The following is a 23,196-nucleotide window of genomic DNA, read 5'->3' on the forward strand; positions in this document are numbered from 1 at the left end:
TTTGTTCTCTTATAATTGACGGTTTGCACTGGCTGCCCTGTCAAGCACAGCAGGATAGACAGAATAGAGAGAGGGTTAACAAGGAGGCCTCCAGAGATGAAATAGCTTGTAAATTCTTATGTGGTCCTGGAATCTATAGACAATGGGGCATGTTTATCAATATGGTCTAACTTTGCACTGCCTTTAACTACGAATTCCATTTGTAGTTTGACATATTTCTGAATCTGTCGTATGGACCTTGACAAATATGGAGTATTTCTAGAAGCTACAAAATTCTAACTCCCCATGAGACAAATATTTATTGAAAAAAAAAAAAAAAAAAAAATTGGGGAGTTTTTGCGACTTTAAAGAGGACCTTTCATCAAATTGGGCACAGGCACTTCCATATACTGCTGGAAAGCTGACAGTGCGCTGAATTCAGCGCACGATCAGCTTTCCCAATCTGTGCCCTGGGTAAAGCGCTATCAGTCCCGGTACCGTAGTGCTTTACAGTCAGAAGGGCGTTTCTGACAGTCTGTTAGGTACTTCCTTCTGTACAAGCAGCACCAATAGTGCTGTACTGTGTGAGCGGGGAGGAACGCCCCCTCCCCTCCTGATAATACTTGTCTATGGACGAGCACTGTGAGCAGAGGGAGGGAGCGTTCCTCCCCGTTCACACAGCACAGCGCGATAGGCGCTGCTTTGAAGAAGGACGTACCTGACTGACAGAAACCCCCTTCTGACTGTAAAGCCCTACGGTACCAGGACCGATAGCTCTTTACCCGGGGCACAGATCGGGAAAGCCGATAGTGTGCTGAATTCAGTGCACTGTCGGCTTTTCAGTAGTATATAGAACTGCCTGTGCCCAATCTGATGAAAGGTCCCCTTTAATGCAACTGTTAAGGGATTAACGGGGTTGTCTGCTTTGTAAAAATCTCTGCTTCTTTGTGGGGTCCCATAAGAGTAAGCTGATCAAGGAAAATAAGAGAATCCTGAACCAACATTGTGTCCTACCCTGTAATGTGAAAGCCCCTTTAAACCCCTAGATCAATCTCTGCATAAGAGGTCAGATACTGATAGACATTGCAGCTCTGCTGGATCAGGTAAGGCATTAATCCTGTGTGTCAGGGGAGAAAAATATAATAAGCTTGAATTGTGGCACATGCTGTTTAACTTGCTTAATCTAGTTGGCATCTGTTTTGTTGTTACCCCATAGTGACCCTTTGTAATCTCATTTTATGTAGTCCACATTTTGAAATGTCAGATGGTGTGTATAATAAAGGTCAGTAATGTCCCGTGAGTGATGGATGGTCCCTGTACTCCTGCACCACTGAGACAAGATGGGTATCCTCTACTTTTACCTCTGTTCTGCTAAAACAAGAGTTCCTAAAGAAGTATTCTCATAGCATTAGGATATGTCATCATTGTTCGATGTTCTGGGACTTCTACTGAGAGATTTGTATTGTAGTTGGCTTGGATTTGGTTGTTTAAGCTGAAAACCGTTCTAACAAACCGTGTATAAGATCTGTGCATGTGTTCTATCTCTGGACCCTTCACAGACAGCAAGCAGTGATCTGAACACCGTGATCATGTGAAGTTTATGTGAGCAATTAAGATTTCTTTCCATGTAACCACACATAATTGCAGCATACTATGGGAAGAATATGCAAATCCGCCTTCCATGATGTAATTAGGAAGACAGTTGCTGCCTCATTGTTGCAAACCAATAGAGGGCGCTCACTGGAATGTGCAAGCCTGTCTTAAGACAGGATTCCAGTGAAATAACCCAATAATGGCTGCTCCCTTTAGCTTCATGCCCGACCTTCCAAGAGGCCTTTGTTTAGCAATGACGCTGGGATTATTACCAGGTTATAGTCTCTCAATCGAGGACAGCTGTTTCGATCTGGTTGGATCTCATCAGCCCGATGTAGAGAGGACTATAACCTGGTAGAGGTGAGAGGCTTAGACAGGGTTCGGGGGATATTGTCACTCCTTAGGGAGAGACCACCATATAGGTGTGTGGAGATTTGTTAAGCCTTTAGCACTCCACTTTGCAAGGAACTATGGGAAGAATATGCAAATCCGCCTTCCATGATGTAATTAGGAAGACAGTTGCTGCCTCATTGTTGCAAACCAATAGAGGGCGCTCACTGGAATGTGCAAGCCTGTCTTAAGACAGGATTCCAGTGAAATAACCCAATAATGGCTGCTCCCTTTAGCTTCATGCCCGACTTTCCAAGAGGCCTTTGTTTAGCAATGACGCTGGGATTATTACCAGGTTATAGTCTCTCAATCGAGGACAGCTGTTTCGATCTGGTTGGATCTCATCAGCCCGATGTAGAGAGGACTATAACCTGGTAGAGGTGAGAGGCTTAGACAGGGTTCGGGGGATATTCTCCACACACCTATATGGTGGTCTCTCCCTAAGGAGTGACAATATCCCCCGAATAATTGCAGCATGGCATAGTATAGACTGCTCCAAGCCTCGCTATGCAATACTTAGGTGATGGCTGTATTAGATAATAAGTTGTAACCTTCCAAAGGTCTGTTTTTGTACAGCATCCGGGCCAGGGAAGGAAAAACAAAAAGGTAAATGTGTATGAGCTGCATCATCTATTTCAGTGCCTTGTGATATGTAACCCATGCTAGGGGGTCTCGCACTGTGCATGTTACAAGTGTTGTCATCAATACTACTAGTGGATGTGGCTCCACTGACCCACTATATTGCACAACACGAGGAGTTCTAATATGTTGTGACCTGACATCCAGCAATGTTCACACTGGTAAGAAGATCACAGGTACAATGTAGTCACTTCATCAATATCCAGCCTGCTAACCAGGTGTCATCACCGTCCTTGGTGAACCTTCTCTGATATTTTAGGAAATTGTGCTATAATAATAAGCAGGTGCCATTCAGGAAACACAGGAGGACAGGTGCAGGATGAGGGTAGAGAGGGGGGGGGATGGGATTTTCTCTACAAGTAAGTGCGCCACTACTGCCCATGGACTTTGCATTGTATTACAGCAGAGCTCCATAGAAGTGAACAAGGCTTGGCAGCAATGTCACTGACACCTTGTGTAAAAGTGTTCCACTGTTTTTGGAAGAAAGCAGCCATGTTTTTCTAATCCTGTAGAAGAATGTGGTGTATAGAGGGATATACAGTTGCATTGGGTTTGTCCAGCATTTGTCATGTCCATGACTAGTGTTCAAATAGCGGCTTTCCTTTGTATATAATAAAAATCTATTTACATTGAATTAAAATCGTTCTCTAAAGCAGGAAGGCATGCAGTAGTGCGAGTCTGTGATGCCTGCGATCCTTCTGTGTCTACATTCTGGCTGTTGTCTATGCCACTAGTGTGAACATGGCCTGCTCCTCTTTCATCGCAGTTTCTACATTTTACCATAAATCACTAAACAGCATTTTTAACACGTTTTTCATTAACAGTCTTATTAACAAACTGTGCAGCTGGAAGAATATGGTGAAAACCTGAAAGTAAATGTAATATTCTTTCCTTACAGCTAGACCCCTGGTCCAGACATTACCGCTGAGAACGACTGTTAACAGTGAAACCATCTTACCAAAGAAACCAAGTAGCTCACTCCCATCACCTTCTGGGACCAGGAAAGATATTGTTCCTCTAGCATCCAAAAGGTAAGAACATTCTCTAGGTGTGAGCAGGGCTTTATTGATTATCAGCTCTTCAAGTAAATGACATCTTCACCTGCATGCTGCTTTACTACTCTACACATGGCTGTATTCTGGCTGAGATCAGGAGTCTTCTAAACCTATAGATGGGGCTTGTCTGTACAAATCCTTAATGTAGTTATTCTTTCCTCCTTGATAGGAGCTGACTTCAAAGGGTTTTTCAGATTTATTTATTTTTTTAATTACAGAACTTACATAATAAGTTAGAACAACAGAATTCAAGTCGTGTGATAAGCATCTTCATCATTCTTTACTAAGGCTGTGCAGACAATGTTTTCTGGCAGACACTTCTATCAGTCCTTGGTTGTCTTCTATTCCATAATGCTGAGCTGTTTTAGCAGCGCCACTAACTGGGAGAGCTGCTGATTCATAGCTCTGCTCCAATACTGCTGTGTGCCTGTACTTTTCAGAGACCTAAGCAAGTGGCTTATGGCAAGCCTGATCCCTGCTATTCTATCTACCGTTGGCTATCATGGAGATGCTTCTATATCACTTGTGACCATGATACTTTATATGCTAAAATCCTGACTGTCTGCAGCTTTCACTAAGGGAAGCTTAATGGCTTCAAGAGGTTGTCCAGGCTAAATAATACTTTCTAATTAGGACAGGGGAGTTGAGGAAAAAAATTAAAAATAAAAGCATACTCTCCTATCCCCACATTTCCGGTGTCCTCCCAGGTTGGTCCTGTTGACTGCCTTCTTGTTGATGAATTTCTCGTTCCGGATCCGCTGAGGCTGCTAATATGTAACTGCTGAGGCCAATCTGTGACGTTCCCTGTTCCCTTCTTGAGGCCGCTGATTGGCCTCCGCTCTCACATGGGGCAGGTACCGGAGAATCATGGTTTGGTTTCAGAGCATAGAAGATTCCTGCATTCACCATTGTATCCATTTGCAACTGATCAAGCTAGTGGACTGTCACCACTAAGTTGATTAGAGAAAACGTTTAAAACTCTGCAAAGTTGTTAATTAGTTAGAAATCAAAATTCACCTACAAATTTAATGGGGTTGGCCACTTTCAGACTAATATTGACAAACAAATGTACAATGAAAAGATATACAATTTTCTAATCAACTTTCTGTATCAATTCCTCACAGTTTTCTAGATCTCTATTTGTTGTCATTCATTCTGTTACTTCTAGAGGATAAAAGTCTGACCATGGTCATGTGACTTGCACACAGGTGTACAGCTGATTACCAGGCAGATGTCTGATTACTGTGCTGTGACTTTAACGAGCAGCACCTGTGTGCTCATCACATGACCATGGACCGTAAATCACATGACCATGGTCAGAGTTTTATCCACTAGAAGTAACAGAATGAATGATAGCAAGCAGAGATCTAGAAAACCGTGAGGAATTGATACAGAAAGTATATTGGAGAATTGTATATCTTTTTATTGTACATTTGTTTGTCAATATTGGTCTGAAAGTGGCCAAGCCCTTTAAATTTAGTTATGTTCATGGGAAATGCATTTTAAGTGAATACTACAGTCTTTAGAAATTATGTGCAAGTGGTTTACATAAGTAAGATAAATCTCCTCTTACTGATGCACTTCCATTAGCTCAGATGCATTTATGAGAATCTCATATAGTGGTTACCTGCTATGTGTATAACCATTCTGTACTCTGAAAACTGGTTTAACGTTTTTCTCTCCTCTTCCTGTGTTATGGCATGTCAGAAAAAACACGCTTTTTATCGCCAATATTATCTACTGCTTCCCTCTCTCTCTGGTTGGATTATGTTTTATTTGTAGGGCAGCAGATAGTGCAGTATCCAGTTAGATTAGGTGGATGTGTCAGTAGCAGATCTGTGTTGTGTGTTAGGACAGTGAATAATTAAAAAGTTCACTTAAATCTTGGACTAGAGGAAATGCAGGCAGCTGTAAATGGCAGCAATGTTTGTGAGAGGGGAGATGTGTATATACAGATTAGGAATCCCACCCAGAAAAAGCCCTGGGAGCATCAAATCAAAGGAGCTGCACAGAATGAGACTGAAATTGTTCAATAATTAGATGTGAGCTATCTTGGCATCCTATGAGAAGCATGTATATGCATGTAGGTAAATTTGTGTGTTTCTGAAAGCTTGGAAATCCTTTTTGACTCCTTGACTGTGTGAAGGTAATAGGGAGTTTGGAGCTCTTTATTTTGGTCAATGATTTGGAATTAATATATAGAGTAAATTATATTGTATGTTATGCAGTTTAGATTTTAAAGAAAATACACTTAGTGGAAACCTATGCAAATTCAGGACAAGCATTTATTATGTTGTACTGGCTGTGACCAAATTGCTGAAAGACCATGGTGCCAACTTCTGAGCCCCCATTCCCTCTGGAGCACCTCTCATTGGTATGCTATGTATGTGTTTATTATACTCCTATCTAGTCTGATGATTTCCTCCAGGCTATTGACTGAACCTGCTTATGATGACATAATATGTGTCTGTGTTCATTGTTGTGTCTGTTTCACCGGCACTGATTTGTTCTCTCACCCGTTTACGCTCTCTGCTTCTTTCCTGCACCATTCTGGCTCTAGCAAGTCTGTCCGTCTCTTGAATTCATGTAAAATAACTAAAACCACCACAAGGTAAATTCTTTCATTCTTTTCACCTTCCCCCTTTTTTTTCTTTAAATACAAGTATATAGAGATCTGAGCTGATGTTTTAGCTGCCAACTTTTAAGTTCCTCCATATTTAAAGAGAATTTCTATATTTGACTGTATACTAAAGTTAAATCATCCAGGAACTTTCACTGATTTCCAAATAGAAATATTGTGTGCAGCATTAAATACTGTTAGAGAAGAGGCATGTTGTATCACATGTTCAAGACCATCGCACCTTGTATGTTATTGTAATGTCCAGTATGGGTAAGATAAGTATGTAATCAATAAGAAAAGCTGTCGCTATGGCTATGTCTGGAGGATTCTGGTTCGGGGGATATTGTCACTCCTTAGGGAGAGACCACCATATAGGTGTGTGGAGACTTGTTAAGCCTTTAGCACTCCACTTTGCAAGGAACTATGGGAAGAATATGCAAATCTGCCTTCCATGATGGAATTAGGAAGACAGTTGCTGCCTCATTGTTGCAAACCAATAGAGGGCGCTCACTGGAATGTTCAAGCCTGTCTTAAGACAGGATTCCAGTGAAATAACCCAATAATGGCTGCTCCCTTTAGCCTCATGCCCGACCTTCCAAGAGGCCTTTGTTTAGCAATGACGCTGGGATTAATACCAGGTATAGTCTCTCAATCGAGGACAGCTGTTTCGATCTGGTTGGATCTCATCAGCCCGATGTAGAGAGGACTATAACCTGGTAGAGGTGAGAGGCTTAGACAGGGTTCGGGGGATATTGTCACTCCTTAGGGAGAGACCACCATATAGGTGTGTGGAGACTTGTTAAGCCTTTAGCACTCCACTTTGCAAGGAACTATGGGAAGAATATGCAAATCTGCCTTCCATGATGTAATTAGGAAGACAGTTGCTGCCTCATTGTTGCAAACCAATAGAGGGCGCTCACTGGAATGTGAATTATTGCCATTATTGGGTTATTTCACTGGAATCCTGTCTTAAGACAGGCTTGCACATTCCAGTGAGCGCCCTCTATTGGTTTGCAACAATGAGGCAGCAACTGTCTTCCTAATTCCATCATGGAAGGCAGATTTGCATATTCTTCCCATGGAGGATTCTGTTCATACATTGCTTATTGTCAGCTCTGTTAAATGTAACTTTTTTTTTTTTTTTTCGTCATTTGCTGATCTTGTGTGTGTGTGTATGTATGTGTGTATGTATATATATATATATATATATATATATATATATATATATATAATCATTTTATATCATTTCAAATATCAGACTGTAAATAATCGGGGAATACTGGGAGATTTCTGCTATAATGAGATATAGATACAGGATCAGTACAGGATGAATAATATATGTACACAGTGATTCAACCAGCAGAATAGTGAGTACCGCTCTGGAGTATAATACAAACTATAATTTAGAGTCTGTACAAGAAGTAATCTGTATACACAGTGGGGCAGATTTGCTGAGCCCCCCCCCATGGCAGTTTTGTAGTGTGAAAAAGTCAAAAACCTCACGCTTGCAACTTTTTTTTTTTTTTTTTTTTTTTTTTCTAGTGGCATTCTCAACAGAATTCTCGCAAGTGCTGTTTTTAAGCCACTTTCACGAATTTCCTTAAAGGGCTGTGATGAGGCATCCTGTGGGCAGGTCCATTGATCACAACAGATACTCCATCGATTATGCCAATTTTCTGGCAGAATTGATGCCTGAAATTTATGCTAGCTAGGAGCTGGAATAGACTTCATTTTGGTTGCATGACAAGGCCTCCTCATATATCAGGCTGATTTTTTTTTTTTTTTTTTAGTGACATAGTCAAGCTCTATGTATGATATGCCGGTCTTCATGAATTTTCCCCAATGACTCCACCAGCAGAAAAGCAAGTGCAGTTCTGGAGATTGTACAGCATGTAGCTGATGATCAGTACAGGATAAGTTTATGTATGTACACAATGAGAGCTAGCATAAGTACAGAAAGTAATGTGCGGTATGTGCACAGTGACCTACTTTTCATGTAGCACCCTTTTATTTGGTCATTTGTGTTCAGGTGGAGTTATGCTCTAAAGTGAACAAATAATGGTGTCTAAAGGGCCAGAGTCCAGTCATAATGTCAAAATATATACCCTATTTTTCTCTAGACTATAAGTTTTTATATTTGATACTTCACCTACTGTACCTGGTCCTATTAATATAAAGTTTATTCTATCAGACAAATGTATCCCACCGTAATAATGCCTATTATCATATTCTTTGCTTGTAGTAATGTCAAAAGAACAAACTCAACTGAACGTATCTCTCCTGGTGGCAGAAGAGAAAGCGCTGGGGATGCAAAAGGCAGCAGGAACCGTGCTGGATCGACCAGCAGCTCATCCAGCAGCAAAAAGAACAGTGAAAGGTAGGTTATATCTGTACAATATTACAGGAATCTAATGCCCCACCTGCACACGACAAGTGGCTGCTAGTAATGTAAAGGGCAGCTGCACTTCAGACCAGATCTATTTAATGGCAGCCTGGACAAAGTAATTGCCACTATCTTGTTTCTTGGTTCTGATCCATAATGGCTGCTTTGTATTTAATTTCATTTTGCTCAAATGGAGGATAGAATTATATTTTTCTTACCTCTCAGTTTTACACCATACTAACATTGTCCCTGCAACCAATAATATATGACCTGTTTATTTCAGCCCGAATATGGCCGTGTGAAAGGGCTTTTTTACTGGGGTTTCCCTAAAGCTACTTTAAATTGATGGTTTCTGTGTTTCTTTCAATACTTCATTGTACAGCAAATACAGATATTGTAGTTCTTTCATAATTTTCCATTCTTCTTTCAAGAAGCTTATCAAGGGTTTCAATATCTGTGCTGTCAGTCAGCGAAAACTTTTACTTTTTACTTCCATGGGGTAAAAAAGTATTCTGGTCATGTAATGAATAAAAAGGTTGCAGCTTGGCACAGCGCAGCTAATAGTGTGATGACAAACAATACAACTCTGGCTGCATCCACACCACATTCAAGGTCCCACCAAACCACAGTTGCCAAATGATGCAGCCATTAGCCATTGTAAGTATGGCCACATCATCACCCTCAGAGCCCTGTCTTGCACTGAACCATGCATCTTGGTGTCCATCATATGACCAAGACAGATTCTCTGTCCTGGAATAAAACACTGAATGTTCCTTTCAATGGCAGCTAGCAGAGATCTTAACTTTTGTGAGTAATTGATGCAGAAAGTATATTAGAAAATTGCTTAAAGAGGTTGTCCGCTTTCCAATATTGATAGTTGTTTTGTAAATGGTTAACATTATATCTTGAGGATTTTTCCGCTTTACTTCTGGCTCTTAGAACCTTTGCTCCCTGCACGTAAACCTTTCCGGGAGCCGTGCTGTCTTATAGCAACTGATCTGTGGAGGTCCCAGGGGCCTGACCATCACAGATCCACTATTGATGGCCTATGAAAAGGATGCTGCTTGCTATCTGTGACTAACATCTCATCAGCCAGAAGTAGTTACAAGTACACGGTAGTCTTTTCTTACATTGTATGCTGTGAGATGTTACTGAATCCTTTATGTTCAGTGTACAGTGAAAGCTGCTATCATTACAGTCCATTGCTGTCACCTTTCTTTCTTCCATTATGTCTCAACGTTTCACAATCGCTCGCTTTATTAAATTAGACTTCATTGTCTGAATTAGTGACCATGTAAAGCATTTTTCATTTAGGGTCTAGGAGTGGGGGGGAACCTCTGTTCATATTTAGTTATGTAAAAAAAAAAAAAAAAAGGCTGACCTAGTTACGATTAAAGGGTTTGTGCCATTTAGGACACTTATTCCCCATCCATAGGGTATGGAAATAGGTGTCCGATGTCTGGAGGTTTGACCACTGGGTGCCCTAGCAAGAAAGAAAGCGGAGGACTGAAGGTCCTCCTAAAGCCTCCTTTTGAAGTTCCAATGAATTTGTGTGAGTGGCCCTCTTCACTGCTATGGTGCCTCCAGGATTGTAATCTCTGGCAGTGCCTGCAGCCCCATAGAAATAAATACACCTGGACTCACAAGGAGGTTTTAGGGGGACGTTCCATCCTCTGGCTTCCTGATCACTGGGGAACCTGGCAGAGATCAGGTACTTATCTCCTATCCTTTTGGTATGGAATAAGTGTCCTTAATGGCACAATCCCATTAAAGAACAAAATTGAGATATAAACTCTTCCCAGTACCTTGTAGGGCTGTCAACACAGTTTACAATGATGTATTTCTTATTCAGGGCTGCTGCTGCAGTCTTGTCTTGTCTTGTCTTTCTTTTATCTGTATGCACATGAGCAAGAAAGAGCTTTAGAGGCACTGCTTTCAATCTATGGGCTCCACTATCTACTGCTGCTAATGGCTGCTCAGCTCTAGTTGACTGAGCTCTCTGCTTGGTCTCAGCACACAGTACTAACTATACTGTACGTGTCTAATAATGATGACACAGCCCCCAAATTAAGCCAGCCAGCTTCCTTCACTTCTGGGTGGGGGAAGTGTGTCATTATTAGACATACACAGTGCAGTTAGTGGGCGAAGCTGAGCAGCAGGTACTGAAGCCAATTAATGGGGAAAAAAGGCCTCTAAAGCCCATTGATGGAATTCAATGCCCCTAAAGACCTCTTTTGTTCATTTGCATGGAGATAAAAGGTAAGATTTTTACAAAAATGGAGCAGCGTTCCTGAATAATAAATAAATCATTGTAAGGCTGTCAGCACCGTTTACAAAGTACTGTGATTGATCACTTTATATCACAATTTTGTGCTGACAGGCTTCCTTTAAGTCCCTCACAAAAAATTTTTGGACTCATTGAAATCAATAGCTATCTGTGTTATACATGGACCTGATGAGTACTTCAGAGACTCAGCTGCTTTTTGATAAAGACATTAAAATAGTTTTTTTTTAAAAGCTTAAAACAAAAATTTCCTGGAAGGCACGAAATATATTTTTAGTTTGGAAGTCTCTTTCCCTTGCAGAACTTCCTGTGCACTTGTTTGTATTTGACTTTGAAATAGCTGGAGTTTATGGCGAGGACGTCTTCCTTATCAGGGTCCTGCATTTCTAGTGTCATGTAATCAGGAAGCCCCTTATTTGTATGGTCTTGGAGTGGCGGCTTCCATGGATGCATGTCTTATTGTTGCATGTATTCACAGTAATTCTTCACAATGAAACAATGTGGGATGTTCCCTGATTCCGCTCATAATAAGCAGACATAGGGAAAAATGGCAAATGCCTACAATGGGTATCTTGTCTAGGGGAATCGCAATTAAAGGTTTTCTCTATAAAACAGGATGTAATTCAAGATCAGTGCAGGATAAGTAATAGATTCACCGTGTACATAAATCTGCAGAATAGTGAGTGCAGCTCTGCAGTATGATACAGGACCAGTGCTGGATAAGTAATGTAATATATGTGCACAGTGGGACAGATTTCTGAAGACTTGTGTTTTCATTGCTGTTCTTCATATGACGTGTGCCAGCAGAGCATAAATCAGGTGCACCCTCCGCTGGGTATTGCATCTACCGTGACATCCCCGCCGGCTTATAGCTGGTTTAGATTTTAGTCATCATTTACACCAGTAAATTGACGGAAATGATCATAAATGTGGCATGGCCAATGGCCCTGCTTACAGCACACCCTCACCAGTCTGCTTTTTAAAATGTAAAAGGTTGCAATTAAAAAAAAAAAAAAAGAATAAATAAATGTAATCTACAAAGTGTCTCTATCTGTAATGTAGATTATTTCTGTATGTAAAATGAGGTTAAGAGGTGCTCGAATTTTCCTATAGCTAGAAATCCACCCTGGAATCCTCTACATAGGAATACGCAGGTCTGTAAGGGTTAAGCCCTCTTCCTGCCCTGTTGCACTGAGATCACCCCTAGTACTAGATGTGAGAAGAGACATATTTTCCGGTGGATCGGCCAGATAATTGCGCTTTCTGAATTATACAGTTCAGCAGCCAGTTTCTGGGTGGTGTTGGTATGTGGCAGCTGAGACCCATTATATCATGTCATAACCTAATTTCTTGTTCTGGTGGAGAGATCAAACAATAACGTCATTCCTCTTCTGCAGCAATGGGTCTCATTCGTGTAACATTCAGTGTATTCAGCACTGAAATGTGCTGGTCCAATGCAGATATCAGTCTATGTCCTCAGTACAGGATTTGGCTATGGACACACAGATGACCTAATGTTCTCAGGGTTCAGCTAGCTGGATAGGCTGGATCATGGGGCTTAGGTGCAGAAGTGTAGCTGAATGTTCATGTACAATTTCTGCAACTTTGTAACATACTTTATTTCATTTTACTCACCATTTTTAGATCTCTGATTTCTGTCAGTGGACGGGATCATACATTCATAGACTGAAAGATAGTCCTGACTGTGCTATTCATACAGGTGCAAGATGTCACGTGTACATGACCAGGACAGGATTTTAGCTACTTCCATTCACTGACAACAAGCAAGATTTTGAAAATGTTGAGGAATGTTGCCTCCTCCATGGCCCTTGCATGACATCATTCTTCAGAGCATGTGCACTTGTGCTTTGGTACATGGTAGGACTATCATGTATACGATGGTATACCTTTAGGTGATACAGAAGTAGTAGGCTCCATAGTTCTCCTTTGCAATGTATGAGCTGCACTGATGTCCAACAGCTTAACTCTGCTGCTCTTCTGCCATGTTTATGCTGTCCACTTCTATCATTTATTTTCTTTTCTTTTTTTTTCTCAGCAAACCCAAGGAACCAATATTCAGTGCTGGTGAGTCCATACTTCTTACCTGTATTTTTCTTGTTTGTGGGTTATATGAAGCTCAATTTGTCCTGCAATATAATCTTCTGACCTCTATCTGGCGCTCTTTCCTTTGGTCTAGTCTTCAGTATAAAATGGTAATACGTATGGGGGAATACCTTTCAATTATGTGGTATCTGATTCACTTCATTTTACAGGGCACAGTGTAGAAGTGTACATCTTAAAATGTGTCGTCCTTTCACACATTGTGTTTCCCAAACTTCTGGTTACTATGTATTTGGTTTGATTTTGGGGAAATAATACATGATTTATACTATTGGTGACTGAATATAAGAGTGTGAAGTTCCAGAACTTACAGTCAATGGCCTCTATCTATCTATCTATCTATCTATCTATCTATCTATCTATCTATTTTTATCTTACTTTTTGTATCTATAGGTTATGTCTTGAATTCTACCAGAATGTGTATATGTCCTCTATTTTCAACACGAATATTTATTGCATATCAATAGGATCAATCAATAGGATATCCCATAAATATGTGACCAGTCCAACCACCCTAACCCCCTATCACTGGCAGTTACTGTGTCTGCTGTTTCCAAAAGAGGCCGGAAAGACTACATGGTCACTATCCATTATAGTCTGCAGAAGATCTGGGAAGAGCCATTTAACCAGCTGTTTCTATATCTCTTCTAGAGTGTATAATGAGAGTGCTCTCCTCAGCAAGCAGGGAGCGTGAGGCCCCAATCCTTAGCATCATTTTGGGCCCCCTTCTCTCATTGAGTACTTTTTATATCCTATTGATAAATAGGATGGTAGGGGGCACTTAGGATGTGTAACTATGTTGCAATAAACACATCTTTACCCGACCTTCTCTTTCTGTCTCTGTAATCACAAGGGAAGCGGCGGGTGACACACTGTAAAGGTAGGATTTTGGCACTAGGCCTAACAAGCACTCTGAGCAGCACAGTTGCCAAGTCGATGGAAGGTTCATCATAAAACCCTTCAATGTCACACTGCACACCTCAAGACATTGAAAAGGTTCACTGGTGACTAGCTCCCTTCCATTAGCCATAACATGCCGGCATAGTGTCTCACCTGGCAGTGGAGGCCTCCATTTTGCAGCTTATTAGTTGGGGTGAAACCAGCAGTGCTATATCAAATAACTAACTATTGTGTTCAGTAGATGTTGGTCCCAAACAAATGAATGGGTTGCATTATGCAAAATGGCTGCCTCCTCTGCTGACATCTTAATGATGTAATTTTTCTTATGTAACACTGCTTAATCTTGGCAAGTGACAATTGGTGTCTGCACAGGGACTTGTATGTTTGTGTGTTATATACAGTGCATAGAGCTGTCACCTCCTAAATGTAGCTGCACCCTTCCCTGGCTAAATCTAGTTTTTATTATTTAGTTAATAAATTTGCTTTGCTAATTTTTGCATTTTGGTTTCTGTGCACAGTGTCCTCCTTTCCTCCATAGTGTAAGACATTTTCATGTTTAAAGGGGCATAATATGTAAGTAAAGGAGCGCCCTAGTTACAAGCCAGAATCTGCTCATATTGCTTTTCATATAACCATATCTGTCAGTCCCAGAAACCAAAACCTCTCTTGTCTATTCCTGTCTATACTGTTTACAAGATGTGAGAATTCCCCTCCCTGTGCAGGCGTCTGCAGAACATATCACTGATTTAAGCTTTTACAGGGTGTTCATGCTTCTAAATTGGTGCTTTAGTGCCCTCTCCTGGACACTATTCAGATATTCCTGAAGGCAACGAGAGCCCTTTAAATATGAAATGTTATCCTGTAGAGTTTTAGTGTTGTCCTAGATGGGTAGTCAGAATATTTTACAAGTAGTATACTAATGTGATCATTATGAGTTTTATAGTTTTTATGTTTCTTTTTCCCTGGCATGTCTATTAAACTCTTCACTCACTAATGACCTAGTTTTAGCGGTCTTCTACTCGTGGCTCTCCAGCTATTGTAGAACTACAACTCCCAGTATGCCCAGACAGTTGCAGGGTTATACTTCCACAACAGCTGAAGAGCCACTGGCTTTAGACCGCAGATCTGGGTAATCTCACACTGTATGTTCAATGTTTATTTACTTATTTTAAGACCACACTAAAGAGGCTTTTATAATGTACATTTTACATGGGTACTGTATTAATATTTCTAAGCTTTGATGTTCCATCCTGGCTATTCTTAGCCAGTTAAAATAATTGCTATACACGTGTGTGTTACACATATGCTGTGTACATCACATTATTTGTAATGCTTAGTTTGATTATTTAATCTATTATGCTCCAGAGCTGCACTCACTACTCTGCAACCAGTCATTGAGGGGAATTAGCGGTGCTAACTATGCCAAAAAGCTTCTATAGCAGTAGTGTATCTTTGGCGTACAGCCCTTATTTGTGCCAAGGATGCAGCACTTTGTAGTTTCTGTGCCTTTGCAGGCCACTCTAATGAAAGTGCATGGTACATAGTATGGATCAAGATGGGTCGGGGATGCCTCAGTCGTTCAGATTTTCTATAACTAGTGCCAGAAAACTATTGTGAGGTAGAAATGAAATCTCTGCTGGTCCCTGACTGGTGCAGATTTCAATTCAGTAGCACAGAATCTCCTGAAATGCTCCAGAATTATGAAAAAGCTGAAGCCTCTTAATAATTCAGGCGCATCTTGCGCCAGTAGGGGAATTAAGGTTGACGTAGAAAACACCATTCTTAATACATTTCTCCCCAACTGTGTACATATATTACAAAACTTTACTATATCCTGTACTGGTTTATTTTACTTTAGTTTCTAAGGATAGTGAGAATCAACAATGTCACACACCATTGATTTAGGATAGAAGCAAAACGTAAACTATGATGAACAAAAAGCAAGACTTACATTTAAACTTTGGAAACCCAGTGCCATATTAGCTGACACCCCAAGGCATACAGGCAATTCAGAGCCTGTATTGTACTCCAGGGCTGCATTCAATATTCTGCTGGATGTTAGTGGAAACAGTCAACTGTCAGGGCTCATTCACATCTGCGCCCGGTCTCTGTTCATGCAGGTTTCCGTTTCCTGCTCAAAACTGAGCAGGAGACGGAAACCTGCAGGACTCTTTCATACCCATTCATTTGAATGGGTTTGAAAGATGTCCGGTCGTGAGCGCCGGTGAGCGTTTTATGCTCTCCGCCGCAAAACTGTTTTTTTTTTTTTTTTTTTTGTTTTTTTAAATCTGACACAGAGTCGGACATGCAGTACTCTGTGTCCGGTTTTTTAAAAAAAAAAAAAAAAAAAAAAAAAAAAGGTTTTGCAGTGGAGAGCATAAAACACTCACCGCCGCTCATGGCCGGACCTGCTCTGACAGCTTTCCGTCTTCTGCATGCAGAAGATGGAAAGCTCAGAACGGACGCTGGGCGCTAGTGTGAATCTAGCGTCACAGAAGAAAGAGATCTCATCCGAACATATGTCACCCTCCTCAGTATAGGCAGCTCTGCTTTCTGACCACATCATAACCTAAGGCTCCAGAAGTCAGAATTTCTATATTGCTATCATTCAGCATAATGTACTTATGTATCACTAAAGATACAGGGATAATTGCCTCTTGTGTGGTATTAAAATAAGCCTGTTGTTGAAAAGTTGTGTTACAATCCCTTGTAAACACCAGAAGAAAACACTTACATACATTGCACTGAGGAAATCATGCAGCATGTCCCACCACCTCTATTACTCAAATATGCATATAAGGATCTACATATAATGTGTATTTTTCCCCAATAGGTATCCCAAAAGCACTCAATAACAAACCCTCCTTTCTAACCACTTCACTTATTTTGCATCATATACTTCTAAAGGACTTTTAATTAAAAAATATATATTTACAGTAGTTACATAGTACAATAAAAAAAAAAAAATAATGTGTCCAAGATCAGGGATGAAAAAGGACATGACTGAAGGAAAGACTGTGTGAATATTCATTCCATACCAAAAAGTACAAAACAAATATTTAAAAATCCCGTTACGTTTTAAAACGTTTTATGTAAGCAGTAAGCCTAAAACCCTTACACCTCTGCTCAGGAAGGACACTGCACGGACATGGGTATACTTGGCGTTATACCCAGGCCCTGCTTCTATCGCCCATGGTGTGCCCAGTTTGTCAGGCTGGCCAATATATTTCACTGCGATCTCAGACCCTTTCTGAAGTGATATTGTGCTGGATGTAGCCTTAAAGCAGCATGAAGGTACTCCATCATAAAGGGGTACCTAGGTGTATTTCATCCACTACACCTACAAGGCTTTTGGCTCACACTTTACAAATTAACACGTAATAGAGCTGGAAAATTCATGGCAAAATAACCCAAACTGAAAGTCAGCCCAAATAATCATTGTCAGCTTACTCATATCAGTTATTTTCCATCCATGCTAATGTAGTTACATAGCTCCAATATATTCAGCAGCACTTTACAATGTAAATTCCCTATCACTATGTCTTGTAGTAAGGGAGAAATCCAATACAAACATGGGGAGCACATACACATTGTCCTTTCCTGGATTTAAACCATCCAATTCAAGGTAACAGTGCGAACCTCTGACCTATCGTTGGCTAAAGGATATGTCCCTTGCTGTACACTGTCCAGTCAGGATTGCTGATATGTAAATAACCAGAACCCAAAGTCATTGGAATATAAATAGGGGGAGTCCCATGCAAAAGGGGTGTGTCCTAAAATTTCTCATTAATCATAATCCATGTAAATTATTCAATTATTTGTGACTTTGATTTAGGTCATAGTTGCCCTGCCCTGACACGTAGCATCTTCGAGACACTTAATTGACATATAACAAGTTGACATGGGGGGATCATTTGTTATTGGTGCTTTTTTAATACACAACATACCGGTTTACACACAAATGATTTTACCCTATGTAGTAGGTTTTTTTGTTTTTGTTTTTCATTTTTCCTTTGTTCCATTAATCTATACCTATTGCCCTCCCCATTCTGTTTTCTTTTTCTTCTTTGTGGTTGTCTGCTTTGTCACGTAGTAACTGTGCAGGTTTTGATGGCTTCGCAATTGCCTGACTCCTGTAAGAACAAGGCTGAATCAGTTGAGCAACTGCAAGAATTCACTTCTGAATGTGGGCAATTGTCACTCGGCTCCCCCAGGAATTTTTCTTTGCCGCTGACTAAAAGTCCCAGTCAAACCAATATGCCCCTCCCAAGGTCACCTAGCTTCAAAAGCCCCCGGTCCCCCAGCAGCTACTTCCAGCTTTGCTATTGATCCTTTCCTACTTGTGCATGGCAGATTTAGCATGAGTTGTCAGATAGGCCATGTCTATGGTAGAACATTTATTTATTTTTTTTAATTGAAATATTTTAGAAAAGTGAAGTTTCTTTTGTCCTCTGTCTTTTGACTACCGGACTACAACTCCAATTTTGAATTCTCAATAGAATCCCTTGTGAATACCACATAAAGTTGTGATTAAGAAGTCTGTATTTTATTATAATGCTTAGCTATGTCTGGTATACAGACATAGGATTGTAGATGCACAACTCTCATCTAAGTTGCATGATGTGACTAGGTCCTGTTGACTGACTTCTCTAGGCAATCCCATGTGACATAACTGTTGTCCAGCATTATCCTAGTGACATCACTCCAGATTACTGTACATATCCTATTGAGCCAGGGTTTGGACTTGGACTACTTTATAAAATCAGATCTTATTAGCAATTAATTATACAACCTTCTCTGTGAACTATTGTAGATCACCTTTGGAATATAACCAATAAACTCTTGAAGCTTGATATGCATCCAAGGTACACAAAATTTCCAACAGTTTGGGGATTTTAGGTCCGGTGTAGATCATTGTGTCTCCAAGGTTACAAACAAGCCCCGTGTTATGTATTATTATTCCTCTCCCTCTTATTCGTCAGATAGGAGAGAGTAACACATGGCGGCAGCCTCAGACTACATAGGGTTTTCTTTGTAGTCTGTCACCAGGGAGACATACAGGACAGTAGGAAGTTTTTCATCAATGCTATTTGCTTTGCTTATTTAGATGCAGGGTTAAATGAAACCATCTGTATTTGGATATGCTTCCTAAAGGGGTTATGCAAGGAAGAATAAGCTTTGTTACTGTATAAGCATTAGTACTGATGATTATATTTGCAGAGCACAGGAGGATGCTGGAATCTTTGTGCACGGTTTACCTGCCGCTGCTCTGGCTTTATGTAATGTCACTGACTCTGCTCTACTCCGGCAGTAGGTCCATAGCGTAGAGCAGAGTTCTCGTATAACCAACAGACCCTGTCAGCAAAAGAATGAGATGTCTGGTCTCCCTAGCTGCAATTGCAAAGGTATAGATTAGTATTAAAACCTATCCAGTGCAGGGAACGCACTAGCAAACTTTATTTTTCACTGCCTACCCCCATTAAGGCTTAGGTCTTATGTTGCAGAGACAGTGTTTTGAGCTGTGAAGAAACGCAGTGAAAAAAACGCAGAATTTTACAATTTTTGGAGTTGTAGTCCCGGTGTCAGGACTTGTTATCTTTCTGCTGTGTTACTTTGATTTTATATGTTTTGTATTATTTTATTTTATTTTTGCATGTGTACTAATGTCCCTCTTTGTAGGTGACCTTGTATGTGCATGTTGTTACTAACTGTATTAAAGGATTACTAAAATTACCTTACTAGTCTTGCGTTTTCTTTTCTTTCTGCTAATAATAAAATTTGTTCTTTACACAATATTTATATTTTTTTCTATATTTATTCAGTTTGCCAATTAAATTGATGTATTTACAGTTTGTGGGTTAGAATGTAGTTTCCATTTAATTTATTTTTTCCCCCTCAGAGGAAGGCTATGTAAAAATGTTTTTGCGGGGGCGTCCAGTGACTATGCACATGCCCAAAGACCAAGTGGAGTCATATAATTTGGAAGCAAAAGTGGAACTTCCTGCCAAAAGACTGAAACTGGAATGGGTGTATCCTTTTATTCAGAACTGTACATGCTTACCGAGCGCATTCACACTTGGATAATTGTTTCAATGTGTCAGGAGGCGTTAGGGATATGTTTGTTTATTTCATATCTCCAAACACTGAGCATCCTGGACCATAAATAACTTCAGGGTCAGTCACTATTAGGCTAGGTTGGATGCTTTTATATAGTTGTGTAATATGATAATTCCAATGATGTAATGAGCATGGGCTATAGAGCACTGCATGTTATATAGCATGTAATGCTGGGTTCAGATCTGTGTCAGGGGTCTGTCCTGTGCCAAGCCATTATACATCACCGGACAAAAAAAATGTCCTGCAAGTCTGACTTTTTCATTCAGCAATTTCAGTGTCCGCTGTTTTTACAGTCTGTCCAGAATGACGGACACTCAGCACACGTCAGCGAACCGTAAATGACTTGGATATTTTGGTATTTTCCATTCCACTATAATGAAGAATGGTTACATATGTGTTATTAATTCTGATCGTGCAACAAAGAAATCCCTTTCACCTATGATTAGGTTTACTACATTGAAATTCTTGGTGGTGATGAGATTGTTCAGATAATATAATCAGACTTTTGTTCTAGCCTATGTCTACCTCCCAAAATTCAGTTTTCTACCACAATTACGATGACACGCATGGCACTTCCTATTCTGTTGTATCTCCTTTACTAATATATTAGCTATGGCTACCGTGGTCGAGACTGTCGCACAAACCTGTATCTTCTGCCCACTGGAGAGACGGTATACTTCATAGCTTCTGTTGTCGTGTTATATAATGTTGAAGAACAGCTGCAAAGACATTACACTGGTCACAATGATGACGTCAAGTGGTGAGTCGGAATGTGCTGTCCTATCTGTCATCCATAGATATATGAATCTGGGGTTATATTGGGCATCTGCTCAGCTTACACATAACTTCTAGAACCCTACAAGTAATGTTCACAGTTGTCAATTGTTATATGTATGGACATGCAGTGTAAGGGTATGAATATTAACAGCACAAATCTTGGTACTGCCTCCCACAGATATAATGTTTTTTTCTAAGCTGAGCCTCATCCATTGTGTAGTATGCTCAGCCTCAAACTCTATTGAAATAACATATGTTAAGTGAGGATTCAGGATCAGTAATATCCAACAGTGTTCTTATGTATAAACCATTTGATGGGGAAGTTAAAGATGTAGCCCCCTTTCCTTATGAGGCAAGTGGTAGTTGTGAATTAACTTTAAGGGAATATACCACCGCTACAAGCATAGGCAACTCTCAACACTGTTACTGAACACATAGTGATTCCCATCATTCCTTTGTTATATTTGTAACATGTATATACCAGGAGAAAAACAATTATGTATTATTCAAATGAGGCAGGTGTCGGGCCTTCAGCCCTGAGAGCACTGATAATGTACCATGGCTGATGTCACTGCAGTGGGAGGATCAACTTTCACTGCATGAGGTGGGGCAGTTAGGAAATGGTTGAGGTCCGAGGGCTAACACAGAGGCCTGATATCTATGCACAAATTCTCATTCTCTTAACCCCTTAGTGACCAGCCTATTTTAGACCTTAATGACCAAGCCAAATTTTGGAAATTTGCCCTGTGTGACTTTATCAGTGAATAATTCTGTAACAGTATAGCGCATCCAAGCGATTCTGATATTGTTTTTTCGTGACATGTTTTACTTTACTGAGAAGGTAAAATTAGACTGATATAACTTGTATAAATTTATTAAAAAACTCGCAAATGCTGAAAATTTTGAAATTTTTACAATGTTTTCCATTTTCAGCTGCGATATCTCACATATGCACAATAATACAGGGCAAAAAAGTTACTAGTTATATATTTCCAAATGTTCCTTTTGTGTTTCAAGCATATTTGAAATAATTTTAGCATATTTGAGTAATTTAGACAATTTAGAAGTTTATCAAGTTTATAAGCAAATTTTGGAAATTTTGAGTTTGTGATTTTTTCCTGTACCAAGCTATGTTTGCAGACAAGAATAGGTGACATAATGACAGAACCTCCCATTAAATGACCCAATTTGTAAAACTAGACCCCTTCAGGTATTCTTTGAGGGGTATAGTGAGCATTTTGATCAAACAAATATTGTTTTGCAAGAATTATTACAAATGATGAAAAAAATTACATTTTCATTTTCTTCAAATATGTGTCATTTTAAAACCAGTTTTTTTGCACACAACACATCAAAAAGAAGAAACACACCCCAAAATATATCACCCCACTTCTCCCGTGTTAAAAAATGTACACTTTGTGGCCTTAGTCCTATATATGCACGTAAAGTAGGGCCTAAGAGGTAGGGAAGGCCAAATGGATTTCAAAGCACAAATTTTGCTTGCAGATATTTTAGGCCCATTGCACATTTGAACAAGATTTGAGTTACCAAAGCAATTGAAAACCCCCATAAATGACCCCATTTTATAAACTAGACCCCTTAAGGTATTCATTGAGGGGTATAGTGAGTACTTTGACCCCATATGTTTTTAGAAAATTTGCGTTTAACAAAAAATGTCATTTTGTTACACAAAAGTGTCATTTTATAGGCAGTTTTTTTGCACATAACACATGAAAATGAAGAAAAAACACTCCAAAATAGATGACTCCATTTCTCCTGTGTTCAAAAATGTACACTTTGTAGCCTTAATCCTATGTACGGACGCACGGTAGGGCCCAAAAAGAAGGGAGCACCAACTGGATTTCAAGACACAATTTTTGCTTCCAAATGTTTCAGGCCCATTGCGCATTCAAACAAGATTTGAGTTACCTAAACAATTGAAACCCCCCATAAATGACCCCATTTTATAAACTAGACCCCTTGAGGTATTCATTGAGGGGGTATAGTGAGTATTTTGACCCCATAGGTTTTAAAAGAATTTGTGTCAAACAAAAAATTGTCATATTCTTTACACAAAAGAGTCATTTTAAAGGCAGTTTTTTTTGTACACAAGGCATGAAAATAAAGGAAAACACCCCAAAATAGATGGCCCCATTTCTCCCGTGTTCAAAAATGTACACTTTGTGGCCTTAATCCTATGTACGGACGCACGGTAGGGCCCAAAAAGATGGGAGCACCAACTGGATTTCAAGACACAAATTTTGCTTGCAGATATTTCAGGCCCATTGCACATTCAAACAAGATTTACGTTACCAAAACAATTGAAAACCCCCATAAA

At 40.0% G+C, this 23,196-nt stretch overlaps 1 protein-coding gene across 7 annotated transcripts in view; it reads left to right on the forward strand.

The window, feature by feature from the left end:
* EML1 (EMAP like 1) overlaps positions 1 to 23,196 on the forward strand; it is a 97,939-nt gene that overhangs the window by 49,726 nt on the left and 25,017 nt on the right. For 2 of the 7 annotated variants that reach the window (XM_075282486.1, XM_075282490.1), the window contains exons 3-10: positions 2,539 to 2,568; positions 3,500 to 3,632; positions 6,217 to 6,267; positions 8,519 to 8,653; positions 13,000 to 13,028; positions 13,918 to 13,944; positions 19,864 to 19,993; positions 20,692 to 20,841. In XM_075282486.1, coding sequence (XP_075138587.1) covers positions 2,539 to 2,568; positions 3,500 to 3,632; positions 6,217 to 6,267; positions 8,519 to 8,653; positions 13,000 to 13,028; positions 13,918 to 13,944; positions 19,864 to 19,993; positions 20,692 to 20,841 — 685 coding nt within the window. The remainder of the gene's footprint in view (positions 1 to 2,538; positions 2,569 to 3,499; positions 3,633 to 6,216; positions 6,268 to 8,518; positions 8,654 to 12,999; positions 13,029 to 13,917; positions 13,945 to 19,863; positions 19,994 to 20,691; positions 20,842 to 23,196) is intronic. The other 5 variants (XM_075282488.1, XM_075282491.1, XM_075282489.1 and 2 more) reach the window with 5 other exon arrangements.

Source organism: Leptodactylus fuscus, chromosome 7 (genome assembly GCF_031893055.1).
Source record: "Leptodactylus fuscus isolate aLepFus1 chromosome 7, aLepFus1.hap2, whole genome shotgun sequence".
NCBI classification, from domain to species: Eukaryota; Metazoa; Chordata; class Amphibia; order Anura; family Leptodactylidae; genus Leptodactylus; species Leptodactylus fuscus.